This window comes from Agelaius tricolor, unplaced genomic scaffold, assembly GCF_023055355.1.
Source record: "Agelaius tricolor isolate 1412-34295 unplaced genomic scaffold, bAgeTri1.0.p SCAF_8, whole genome shotgun sequence".
NCBI lineage: Eukaryota > Metazoa > Chordata > Aves > Passeriformes > Icteridae > Agelaius > Agelaius tricolor.
Window position 1 is genome coordinate 48306890 of NW_027269268.1, and position 12542 is coordinate 48319431.

General features: G+C 39.5%; 1 protein-coding gene across 6 annotated transcripts in view; it reads left to right on the forward strand.

Moving 5' to 3' along the window:
• The window catches only part of LCORL (ligand dependent nuclear receptor corepressor like), a 79325-nt gene extending 70229 nt beyond the window's left edge, over positions 1-9096 (forward strand). For 2 of the 6 annotated variants that reach the window (XM_071432643.1, XM_071432650.1), the window contains one exon: positions 8562-9096. In XM_071432643.1, coding sequence (XP_071288744.1) covers positions 8562-8602 — 41 coding nt within the window. In that variant the 3' untranslated portion in view covers positions 8603-9096. Of the gene's footprint in view, positions 1-7997 lie in introns of all 6 variants that reach the window. The other 4 variants (XR_011680041.1, XM_071432649.1, XM_071432644.1 and 1 more) reach the window with 4 other exon arrangements.
• Positions 9097-12542: the final 3446 nt, after the last annotated feature.

Below are 12542 nucleotides of genomic sequence, written 5' to 3' on the forward strand. Positions count from 1 at the left end.
TGATTCATTACTACAAATTAAATTTAGGCAGGAGTTTCACACTTTCTTTCAGTGGCTGTGCACTCCCCTACTCTCCATCCTCCACTCACTGCCACTTGCTCCTTTCTGTCACTTCTGGGCATCCATAAGAGCAATCTGCTTCTGTCTTTTATCATGGTTTATCTGTAAGTGGGGCAGGTATCTTAACTTGATTGCAGCTCTTTCTTCAGTTAAGATCAACTTTAGACCTACTTTTCTTACTTTATGTATACCAGTAGAAATGGCCTTAAAATTAACTTAGGACTTAAAATACTATTTAAAGCATAAGTCTGAATTTCTGCTTGGTTTGGGATGTTTTATATCATCTGTCAAGCCATCAGTGAGTAATGTGACCACAAGCAGATTTTTCCAAGCAGGTCTTATTCTTTGTTTTCATTTTGTAGCTCAGCATAGAATATTTCTAAATTATGATTCTGCTAGGAATTAGAATAATGAGGCTTTCACATTTCATATTAAACTGCATGCATACATGAAAATTAAGATGTTCAGGGAAGTCAGTCTTTTCAGATGGATCTTGTCACAGGTTCCTATTACCTAAGGTGTGAATTTCACATATACTCAGAGATTATACTCGATATTTTACTGACCCAGGCCTGCCCTCAGAGCTGTCTTGTTTCAAACTATTGAAATCTTGGTCCAAACAATGGATTTTTTTCCCTGCACATGAAATGGAAACCTAGCTGAAAAAATCTTGTCTAGAAGCTGTAAGAATGACTTAAAATATTTTTCTTTAAAAATAAATTCTTATTCTCAGTTGAATTGTGCCATTTTGCCTATGTGTAAAGTCTTTCATTTTGAATGCAGGGTAAATTTTAGGGGGAAAAAACTACTTAAAGGTAGGCTTCAGTGGTTTTACTGGGGGACTTAGCATAATTTTCAAAGCATTCAATGATAATAATTTATTTTTAAAATTTAAGAAATTTATTTACAATCCAAATAAAAATTTAAGAGCTTTACTTAAGGTATCAGTTCTTAAAATTTGGTTGTTGTTGTTGTTACCTGTCTTTCTAGTTTAAAGTTCTTGTGATCTGTGCTTGAATAAATTCTCTTGTGTAGCATATTTGTTGCTGACATTTCCTATTTATCAGTTTACTACTTACAGCTGGTTTTAAATTACATTTAAGTAGTAGAAATCTCAGAAAAGGAAATTACTTATTTGCAAATTACTGTTTGACCTTCCTGAATTCAGAAGTCTGGTGAGTTTTAAACCACCCAGGGACTGTCTCATCATATTTCTGAGATGATCTCTCTCCATAACATAACTGCCTTTATAATGTAAAAAAACTGTTATGGATTAAAGATTTGAGCTCAAGTGCAGGACTTCCATAGCTGCATTCATCCCAGCACTGAGATGGAGGCATTGTGCTTCCTCAGAGCAGCCTGAACCAGCAGCACACGCTGAACAGCCTCCTTCCAAACCTTTCTTAATTATGATTAGCTGGAAAAAAAATAGCAAAAGCTTTTCTTCTGTTCTAGTATGTTTGTAAGTCAAATACAACAGTGCTCATCTGCACAACAGGTGCTTAGGGGTTTTATTTATTTGCATGCTGCTAACTTCTAGTCATAACTAGAAATTAGTTTTCTTTCAGGGAACTGATGATCAGAGGGAGGCTTGTTTTGGGGTGGTAAGAATTCTTTATGTTCATCATCACATTAATGATGCTGCCTTTCAACTGTTGGAATCTTAGCTGCTTTTTTTACCAAGATCTTTTAAGACAGTATGCTATGAACAATTTGAGATCATAGGATTATTTTTTTCTCTTTCACAGATTATGTAGTATCATCACTAGTAAATTACACCCTAAAATTTTATGACTTCTTCATGACAGCTTACATTAATATTCTATTTCCTTGTTCTTGTCTTCTGTGGACTGCTAAAGAGTCTGAAATACCACAAAACATGGTGTTTCCTGTCAAAAAGATCACTGTTCTACAAAACCTTCTCAGTCAGGCTGCTTTAAACAATTGGGGAAGGAATGTTGTTGCTATTTAGACTTGCCAACATATATTCAAGTCTGCCTTGTATTTTGGGGAGCCATTAGAATGGAGCTCTGTATTTCCATGGCTGTGCAAGCCTGATTAATTTATTTTTTAAAAGAGTTTTGGTTCCTGAATTCTTCAATGAAATTGCAATATAAACCTTTTATGTTGCCTGTGATCTGTTGTGTGTAGATTTCTGAGGCTGACTGGTTTTGGGGAGCAAGTCGTGTTATTTCTCTACCTGCACTCTCAAACTGTTGCCATCCATTCCACTTGCCAAATGTTTACCTGAAAATGTAACCACCTGCTGTTCAGTGCTACTGTTGTGCTGTGGTCTTTGAAGATGAAGTACCAATGATCAGTGCTGCTGTACAATTTTGTCTCTGTGCAAGTTAAAGCTTGAACAGTGTGTTGGTATCTCAATATAGAGATTCAGAAAAAAGCTAGTGATGCTCTTTCACTGACAGGCCAAGAATGCTCTCAAATTCCTACTTGCCTCTTCTTGCTGTCTTTCACATATATTTTGTGTGTGTTTCACTCATATTTCCTTTTTTTTTTTTTTTTTCTCAAACCAAGAAAACAACTCTGAGTTAGTCTGAAGAGCAAAATAAACTTTCCACCATAATTTCAGTCTGGGATTATGGCTGGTTCTGACTTCTCACCCTGTTTTTTTGTCTTCATTCAATTCACCTCCTGTCTTGGTATTCTGTGCTGTTTTGTTTGTCTTAGCACTCAGCCCTTATATCTGACTTTTAAGACTCCCTGAATATTGCTTATCTCCCCATCTTGCTTTGATTGATTTCCAGGGCATTTTTTTCTCTCTCTGATTCCCAAATGAGATTCCATCCTCTCATCTGAAATATGTTATTTCATATTACAGTGAGAGTCCAGTTGGTAAATGGAAATGAGACATTAAAATTTTCTTTGTAGATTTCTTTGCTGCTGGGTTTTGGCATTGTGGAAAAAATGAGTTTAAATTTTAGACACAGTCAGTCAGCCTGTGCATGCTTGGTTTACTGTCTTTTCAATATATATTACATTACCAAATCAGTCTCTGCTGGAAGTCATACTGAGGCTACTCTAGTCAGTGTAGATTTTAATCTAGTGTATTCCACTGGTTCCTTTTTTGAGAAATTGTTTGAGCAGGGTTTGTACAGAGGACATTTTTTTTTAAGTTCTGCTGAAGTTTTACTGTTTCTACTCAGTGTTTTTGAAACCTTTCTGTAAAAGCCCCGAGTCAGTGCTGTATGTCACAGATGCTCTTATGCTTTCCAAGCTGCCAGTCTGCAATGTCTGCTGGCAGTGTTTAACAAGTGCACTTGGCAGAATTTCTGTCAGACAGGAGGGTAAGAGCCAGTTTGACCTTGCTCCCAAATAGTGGGGAAGGAGATGTTTTTATCTGTAGGTGTTGCAAAAGACTTAGAGAAACACAGCCCTGCAGTGATGCTTTCATGGCTGTTTTACAGCACACGAGCACACAGCATTGATGGCAATCTCTGATGGGAAATGCTGAGGACTGACCTAACAGATAAGAGATATTTTTACCCATTCCTACTTTTTCTTTTTCCTACTTTTTTTCAACATGTTGTGACAGATTAACTCAGCAAATATATGGAGTTGAGCTAGCCAGATATGTTTTTATCATTTTCATACAACAACAACAGGTGTCAAATATCCTGTTTTTCCAGAAGAATGTGGCTCCAAACTGCAGAGAAAATAAGCAGTTGAAAGAATATTATTTTCCTTTTGTACTTGGCAGCCTCAAATTTTCTGGTGTTGCTCTCCCATCCTGCCATTAAAAATCAGTATTTATAACAGTATAATGATGGTTTGGGTAAAACTAAAGAAAGAAATTTGAATTAAAAAAAAAAAAAAAAGTTGTATTGAGGCAGTTTTAACAGGAAGTGTGGAAAAGAACAAGTTTTTCTTTAGCCCTTAGGAGCATGGGGAGGCCTCTCACTGCTTACTTTAGTAGAAGGTTGAATTCAAACCTTTCTATTTATTCCTTTTTATTTAATGATAGGAGGAAATTTTTGTGGGGAGAGATGATCCCTTTAGGCCCCAGCAGGCCTGGAAATTTAACTACACACAGGGTTCTCTGCTTAGCCAAGGAGACCAGAGGGCACCTGAGAGTCCATCGGTGTTACTCTGATCTGATCTGAGTTAGAGTAACACAGGGGTGATTTGTTAGAACAACACAGGCAATCCATCCTTTCTGCAGCACTGTTCAAGGATGGTAAATTCAGTAATGGTGGTGGGGGAGCTGGGAGTGCCAGCACACACAAAACCATCCTGAAGCCCTCGCTGACTGTCCCAGCCCCGTTGGTTTGGCAGCTGCCAAAGGCAGCCTGGAGCAGGGGAGGCCGTTCCCAGGAGCCAGCAGCGTGTCCTGCTCCTGTCACCGTGCACAGTGTGCTGTGCCATGGCCTCAGTGCCACCCCTGGGCTTCACATGCCTCTGGGGAAGGTCCCTTGCACTGAGCCATGCCAGAGCACCTGCTGAGGGGCTGCTGAATTTGCCTCCCCAAGGCATTTTTCAGATTGCTCTTGTTTCAGATCAAAAAGTATAGTCACATTTCCATGTGCCTTTTTTTTTCTGTTTACTTTCTAGGAAGAGACAAGAATTATATGGATCAGGTATTATACATGGTGAAATATAAAATCTTTTCAATTAAGCAGTAAATATGTTACCAGCACTTCAAGACTATTTAGAGAAAAGGACTAGGAAAGGGTAGTATAATTTAAGATGAAGAAAAAAAATTGTGAGTTTTCAAGACATCTCACTAATTTGTTGTACAAATTGTGAAAAAAATGAAGCTGGTTTTCACCTTTTTCACTGGGATTTCAGCACTGTTGTCCTGTCTTCAAATTCCCCAGTGAAAACAGAGCTATTGGCTATGCCATGGCTGGAGTTTATGATGTTCCATGTCACAGAAACACCTGTAGCTGACTTCCACAAATCACATGCACGGAAACTGATTAACTGAGTCAGTCCCAGGTGAATAAAACCAAAATAGATGATAATTGCAGGCATGGTAAACACATGGCATACTAATTGGGAATTTGAACCTTTTTAGAGACCATTCTGTAAGGTCAGTATATGCCTGTTGTTTAGGGAATTAAAGGAAACTCCGCCTTCTTGCTGGTGTGAGTGTTGGTAGTGCAGAGCTCCAGGGGCTGTAAAGTGGGGATACTCTTCCAGGCTCTCCTGAAATAGGCTCCATGGCTTCTGGGACCATCAGGCTGTGTGTAACATCTTACTAGGAATGCTTTATGCACTGTGGAGCTTGTGCAAGTAGAGGGGAATAAAATGTAGAGTAGAATCTATTGATGGATTTGGCTGGAAAAATTCAACTGCTTCTGTTTGACTTTATCCCTTTAATTACATTCTCTGATTTAAAAATATTTAAATACACCATTTTTTACCTTGTTACATCAACAGCTGGAAAAGAAATCACTACAGGTAAAGGAATGAAAAGCAAGATGAAAGATTAGGTTCTTATTGGTTAACAAATATATTAAAGCAGATCTCTAACCATAATATTTTCCACTTAATTTTTATTAAGGTAAAATTTTCTAAAATACTTTCACTTTTTGTGTTGATGTTACCCACACTGAGGAACTGGGGGGAAAAAATTAACATTTTTCTATTCCTGTTTTTATGCATTTATTTAAAAAGCAAAGTTTTGCACTTTGTACAGAAACCTGTACAAACCTAAAATATGAAGAGTAGGACAGTTTCTGACAGAGCAGAGTCCTTGGAAAGGGCTGTTTGGTGCTATAATAGCACTCAGCATTTTCATTTGTAGTCCAAGCAGATGAGAAGGAACAATGGCCACAGTTGCACCAAATCTAGGATTCACTGTTACCACCAGCAGTGTAGTTTGGAAAATGGCCCTTGGCAGCTTGGTGCAATTCCCAGTTGATCTGCTGAAGGAATGTGCCAGGTCAAACCAACAAAAAACCTTTGGCTTTTTCTGTCTGGCACTTGCCCAACATTCAACACAGTTTATCTGTCTGCTGCTTTAAAGACAGTAGAAATGCTGGGGTTTAAAGTACTTTGCAGGTATATACCTGCACCACCAAAAAAAACCAAAACCCAAACCACCCCAACTCTTAAAAAAAAACCAAACCAAAACATTCCTGCCCTATCCTTCATTTAGCTGTTGGGAAGTTGTGTTTTGCTACATGGCCCTGCCTGAAAAGCACAAAATCAGTAGGGGTAAAGAAAGCTGCTAACTGAAGCCTTAACACCATCTTCCACATGCACTTAATCCCATGTCATAAGAAAAGCCTTTGACTTCCTGAGGGCAAAGATCCAAGTCTGAAGAGGTTGTAAACTCAAGAAAGTAACCTTGCTGACTGAAGTCCTGTCCATCATCTACACCATCACTCCTTTTCCTGCAGGAAGGAAAAGATCAGAGCAACCAGAGGAAAAGGGTGCAAGGCAAAACAAGACAAAAGATAGAGGCTGAATAATGACACCAGGACATGCAGAGCATGGGGGCAGTGCACCAGTTTGGGGAGGGTTGGGAACGAGTGTTAGGAAATGTGAAATTTCTGTTTCACTGCCATGTCAGCAAGGCACACAGCCTTGAGGGGTGCAGATATTAAAATGTGAAAGAATTGAAACTGTTTCTGATACCTGTGACAAACAACAGTGAATTCTCATTCTAGCTGTTGCCTAAGGTCTTTCCCTTTTGCTGTGACATAGGAAATGTTTTAATCCAAGTCAGTCATTGGTATTTCAGTAACACAAGCCAGTGTTTTAGGCTGTAGTCCTACACTGACTGACTGGCCTCAGCTACTCTGTGCATGTGAGCACTACACTGCAGCACATTCCATCCTTCAGAATGAGTTCTGTAATGAACCTCTTTTCCTGAAATGCAAGTAACAGCTGTTTCTGCTGCTTAAATACCCCTTGGATAGGAAACTATCCAAGATAGGTTCGATAGTTCAGATAGGTTTTAGCATGGTGATTACCTCCTACCCTTAATTACAGTACTTAGAACATTATTTTTAGTACCTCGGAAATATTTTCAACTTTGTCATTCTAGAAGTTCTCAAAAACTTTGAAAAGGATGCTGAGGAACCCTGTATCACACACGGGGGACAAATCACTGCAGGAGGTAGACTAAAATAAAAGGGAGGAAGAGGTTTGACATGAGGACTGAAATTGTTTTCTGAGTGTGTTTTATATCTTAAATCACTTCTGAGTGCTTTTTATATTAAGGAAGATATTTTTGATGATGAGGATGCTGAAACACTGAAACAGGTTGTCCAAACAGATGTTGGCTGTCTATCCCTGGAAACATTCAGGATCAGGCTGGATGGGGCTCTGAGCAACCTGATCTAGTTGAAGATGTCCCTGTCATTGCAGGAGGGTTGGAGTAGATGACCTTTAAAGGTGTCTTCCAACCCAACTGTTTGACAATTCAATCCACACATCTGTCCTAGTCTGCTTAGTGACCCCCACAAAGGACTGGCTTTCTTTCCCTTCCTGTGTTACTTCTTCCCCTAAATTTAAAACAAAATGCCATCTATATGTGAGTCCTTCCATGGCTGCAGTAAATTAGCAGCCAGCAATAAAAACAAGCCCCAGACTCTTGCCCAGTTCCTGCTCTGTGCCTTTACAGCAGTCAGCTGGAGCTGATTGAAGCAAGAGCAGCTGTTCCTGCACCTCCTGCAAAGGAGCAGCGTGAGCAGGAGACTGCCCTGGCACTGACACTGCCAATGGACAGGGCTCAGGCATCCCCACACAGCCCAGCCCAGTCTGCTGCACAGCACAGCACAGTCAGGTTCTAATCTCGGTGTTTCTGGAACATCTTGCACTAAAACAACAACAAAAATCCAGCAGAATACAGGATCTGCCAGCACCTCATCTTGCCTCTTATCAGCTTGTTTGCAGGGCAAGAGGAAAGTGTACTAAAATTTTTCTCATTTTTTTTCCCTCTCCTACCCCCACTTCTTTTCTCACAGCACGCTACAAGTGAAAGTCTCGGAGCCGCAGAATTCAATAGACATGAACACAGAAAATGAACATTTGAAGTCCATAAAGATGTGCCTTAATCAGCCCACTGAGTGGAATCTGAGTTTTTCAGCAGCATCTCTCGCCAGCTGTAAAGTTTTTAACCAAAATCTCAAAACTGATGAGAACAAATAGATTGCAGCTGTTCTTGCACTATTATTTTGTACATTGTTCCTGATTTTTCTTTTCTGCTAAATAATAAGCATTTATTACATTGATCTTGAAATGATCTTGTGTGATTTGGCTTTATATACTATTAGCATTATTCAGTTTGATGTACTTTTCTTTTCTAAATATGAAGTTTTACATCTGACCATCATGAAATTCTTGCAGTTCAAATTTATATCAGAATCGGATGTTCCCCTTTAACAGTATTGTGATTTTTCTATGTTCTTTAAATTTAACTATGGTTTCCCAATTTTATTTTTGTGCACGAAAGTTAATATATTATGTAATTTGTGGCATAGGTCACCATGTGAAGGTTTATGGTAATAATTCAAACAAATCTGTAACAGGTGGAGACCGACTACCTCGAAGCAAAGCAGTACAAAGGTAAATGACCTGAGGAGATCTCCTTCACCAACGGATGAAATGTATGGAAGCACCAGTTTGTTTCTGCAGTATGCTTTCATCTTCACTTACCTTGAGAACTTCTGTGTGACAGTGTTCAATGACCCTAATGTCTAAAAGAAAGACCAAGCCTGCTGGAGAATCTCGTGAAAGATTGTCATTCAACAAATCTGTAACTGCACTTTTTGAGGTTTCTGCTAAATGGTCTTTCTTCCCCATTTGTTTTTACGAATTTATGCCTGCCACCAATTAAAATGGATGTAAATGCTCTTCCTATTTCATTTTTTCCTTGTACTTTGGAAATTCAATGTAAAATCGAAATTTTATCTCTACTCAAAGAAGTAGTAAATGGTTGTAGCTGACTACATTGTAGACATTCCATGCTTAAATGATCTTAGCAAGGTTCATGTACTTTGTTCATCAAAACTTTATTATTGATACAGCTATAAAAAAAGTGTTAGAATAAAACCATATAATATACTTCTCTTTTCTGGAGTCATACATTCAGTAGCTAGAGTAGAGGTTTCTTAGTTCATGATGAGTTGTCTGTCCTTTACTTGACAAGAACTAATTTTCCAGAAGGAAATTTCCTTGGAAGACACTGTATTTTATAAAACAAAGGTTTTAAGGATTCACCTTACAAAAATGAAGCTGCATTTCCTCTTTACAGGGGTTTGTTGGTTTGCAGGTGCAATCCAGTAACTGAAATAAAGAGATTGTTATGAATTCTGGTGGCACAAGACCCAAGAGGGTATTGAGTCACTGAAGCATTGGACATGATTAAAAGAATGTGATTAAAAAAAATAAACATTCATCATGTTTCGAGCTGTTTAGAAGGTCTTTATGTATCTCAACTGTTACATGCACATGGACTCTGTGGGGCAACAAAGCCAAAAGGAGAATTCAACTTTGCAGGGGAGAGGAACTGAAGTTGACTTCAGTGGAGCCCCCCAAAGCACCAGGGTTGGTCAGGAGGCAGGCAGGACACAGGAGTCTTACAAGCACTGGAGCAGCTGGACCTGTGTTCGTGTGCCCGTGCGAGGAGACGGCACACGGATGTTCTGATTCCAAAGAGCCAGTCAATACCAGCACCTCGCTGCTGTGATCATATCTCCCTCAGCTCCAAGCAGAAGCCTGGTTTTTGTTAACAAATCATTATTATTAATTATTATTATTCCTTTGAGTTTTCAGGCATAACCCAAGCTCACCAGCCCCTGCTGTCCTTCAGCCTGGAGAGCAGCTGGCCACAGGCCTGTTCTCAAGAGAAGCTGCTTTAGTGCATAGGCTGACGAGACTGAATATACAAGAAACAAGAATCACAGCATTGGATTAAAGAAACAAAAACTAGTGTGAGAATAACATGGGATCTAAGTTTGATGAGTGACCACTGCTATTTTACTGTTATTTAATAGGCAGTCAAGTCTAGGTCTAGTTCATGTTTGACACTGCACACACTGCTGTGTTTAGCCAGCAAAAAGAGGAAGGACACACAGTAGTTGGTCCAGAGCAATAAAGAGGCTGTTTTTAAATAAAATATTTTAGGAATAAAATTCAAGGAATAAAATTTTATTCCTTAGTTACGAAGCTGGGAAGTTAGGTACTTTTAAGACATAGAATTAAAGTAAAAAACAGCATTATTTTAGCTAGAAGGAATAATGCATACCAAGAAAAGAGGTTTTTCATTGGAAGGATGACAATTCCAAGCTTGGCTCCTTGTCACCTTTCGATGTATTCTTGCTACCATGTGCCTTTCTTAGGAAGTCAGCTGTATACACTGAAACTTTGATCATCAGTGATACTGAACTTTGAGACAGCACACATCTGATTGTCCCACCCTGCTATGATGCAGCTTCCTAAAAGGTAATTTTCAAGAACACATCAAATTTTGTATTACACAGAAAACCCTTCCCTTTACAGGGAATTGGGCAGGCAATGTACCCAGAGGGGCTGGAAATGCAGTGCCAGTTACTGCTCAAGTTTCTGGCTTGAAAGGATCACAGGGTAAGTCTGGCATAAAAGGACATCAGGAAGGTCCATAATTGTACACCCTGCTCAAAGGCAGCCAGCTGTGAGGAGTTCACACCTCGTCCTGTCTTAATAACTCCCAGGACAGAACCTGCACAGGCAACCTGTTCCAGCAGTTTTTAACTTGTTTCACTGCCTTTTTCACCTTCTCTTCTGGTCTGAGTTTCAGTTTATGCCCAGTTTTTTATCCTCTCATCATATGCAACAAAAAGCCCAATTTTATCTTTTTACTGGACTCCTTGCAGGCAACTGGGGATCCTCCCAACATTCACAGGTTGGCCTCTCCCACTGGGAACTGCAGCCCCACACCAGCCCCAGGGGCCTCTAGTTAGACAAAGTCTATTTTCTACTAACACACCCCAGTGAAGCCACATCCACAGCAGAGGCATCCACAGACTGGGAGGTGACTTGAGGGAAACCTCATCTTTTCAGTCCAGCATTCCCAAGAGATGCCAGAGACAGAACCTGTATATGTGGCAAGGCACAACAGAACAGCAAGAAGGCAAAACTAAAGTCTTTTTCAGGAAGGTATGCCCAGAAGCTTTTATGGATTTTTCTTTGCTCCTGCTTTATCTCAAAATTCATTTTAAGAAAAAGTAAGAGTGGACTAGCACCAGTTGCTCAGTGTAGTAGTGCTTAAAGAACAAACCACTCGAGAGGAAGGATGAGACAGAACTTGAATTTAAAAAAACCCAACAACTAAAGCCCCAAGGAAGCTCTTGTAACTTAGAAAATCAACTATACACTTTGCCCATTTCAACTATGTTCAGGCAGCATTCAAGGGGACAGAAAGCATCTCTGATCTGAAGTGGCTGCACGTACACAAACTCATACTACAACACAATTTGGGGATTTAAAGAGTTATCAAAGGACGGAGATCAAGACGTCAAGATTGTGTTTAAAATTACAAAATTAATTCATCATAGTTACAGAAGCTTCTAAATAGAGCAAATACCAGCAGAAAAGTGTGTCATGGCAGTTTGCAGTTTGACAAGTTTCCAATCCCTCTGTTTCCTATATGCAAGCTTGGAAACAGCAGAATAGTTTGGGCACTACTTTAGGAATACTAAATTTCACTTGTGTCCCTAAGTCGTTCCTAAGAATTACCAAAGATCATTTATAGCATATTTACCAGTTTAAAATGCAAGTTCCCTAAAGTGTGCATTTGGCATCAATAGCTGAGACGTGCAGTGGAGCAGTAGAGTGAGCTGCTGCCACTGCTCTGCAATGACCCCACTGTGACACAGACACGGCTGCTGCTGCCAGTGACCCTGCTCAGCCACGGTGACTGCGGAGTGGTCACGGCCTCATCTGCTGTCCTCTGCAGCTCCTGGCCATTCCCACCTTCTGAACTTCAGAGCTACAAAGAACTAACAACTGGATACTACTGAAAAAAGACACAACACTGACCTTAGAAGATTTCATTTTTGCCCCTGGCCTATTTAAATACTCCTTTCCTTACCAGATCTTATTTTGTACCACAAGTATTTTTATGCTTTTAGAAAAGCACGTCCCTGATTCTATATAACAAAGTCAGCGTCAGTAGATTTCAGTATGGTTTGTAAAATCAGTTACTCAGTTCTACCACTTTGACATTGTTTAATTAAGTGGACACACACCTGCAGAAAGCAGAATTCCCAATTAAGATCAACTCTTTTACATTAACATGAATAGTAAGTAAGTATCTGCTGACCAGGTTTTACTGTTATGAAACCTTATAAAAATGAAGAAAGTGGATGCTGTAAAAGTGGGTACATTCAAAATTGCTGCCATCACAAGCAACCACTGCTACTGTTAACTATCAAAACAGCTTTAATTATGGAATATTTAGCACCAGCAGCAATTTCTATTTTCAGGTAAGATGCATTCTTCTCTATAAAGAAAAAGAAAAAACATCCAAG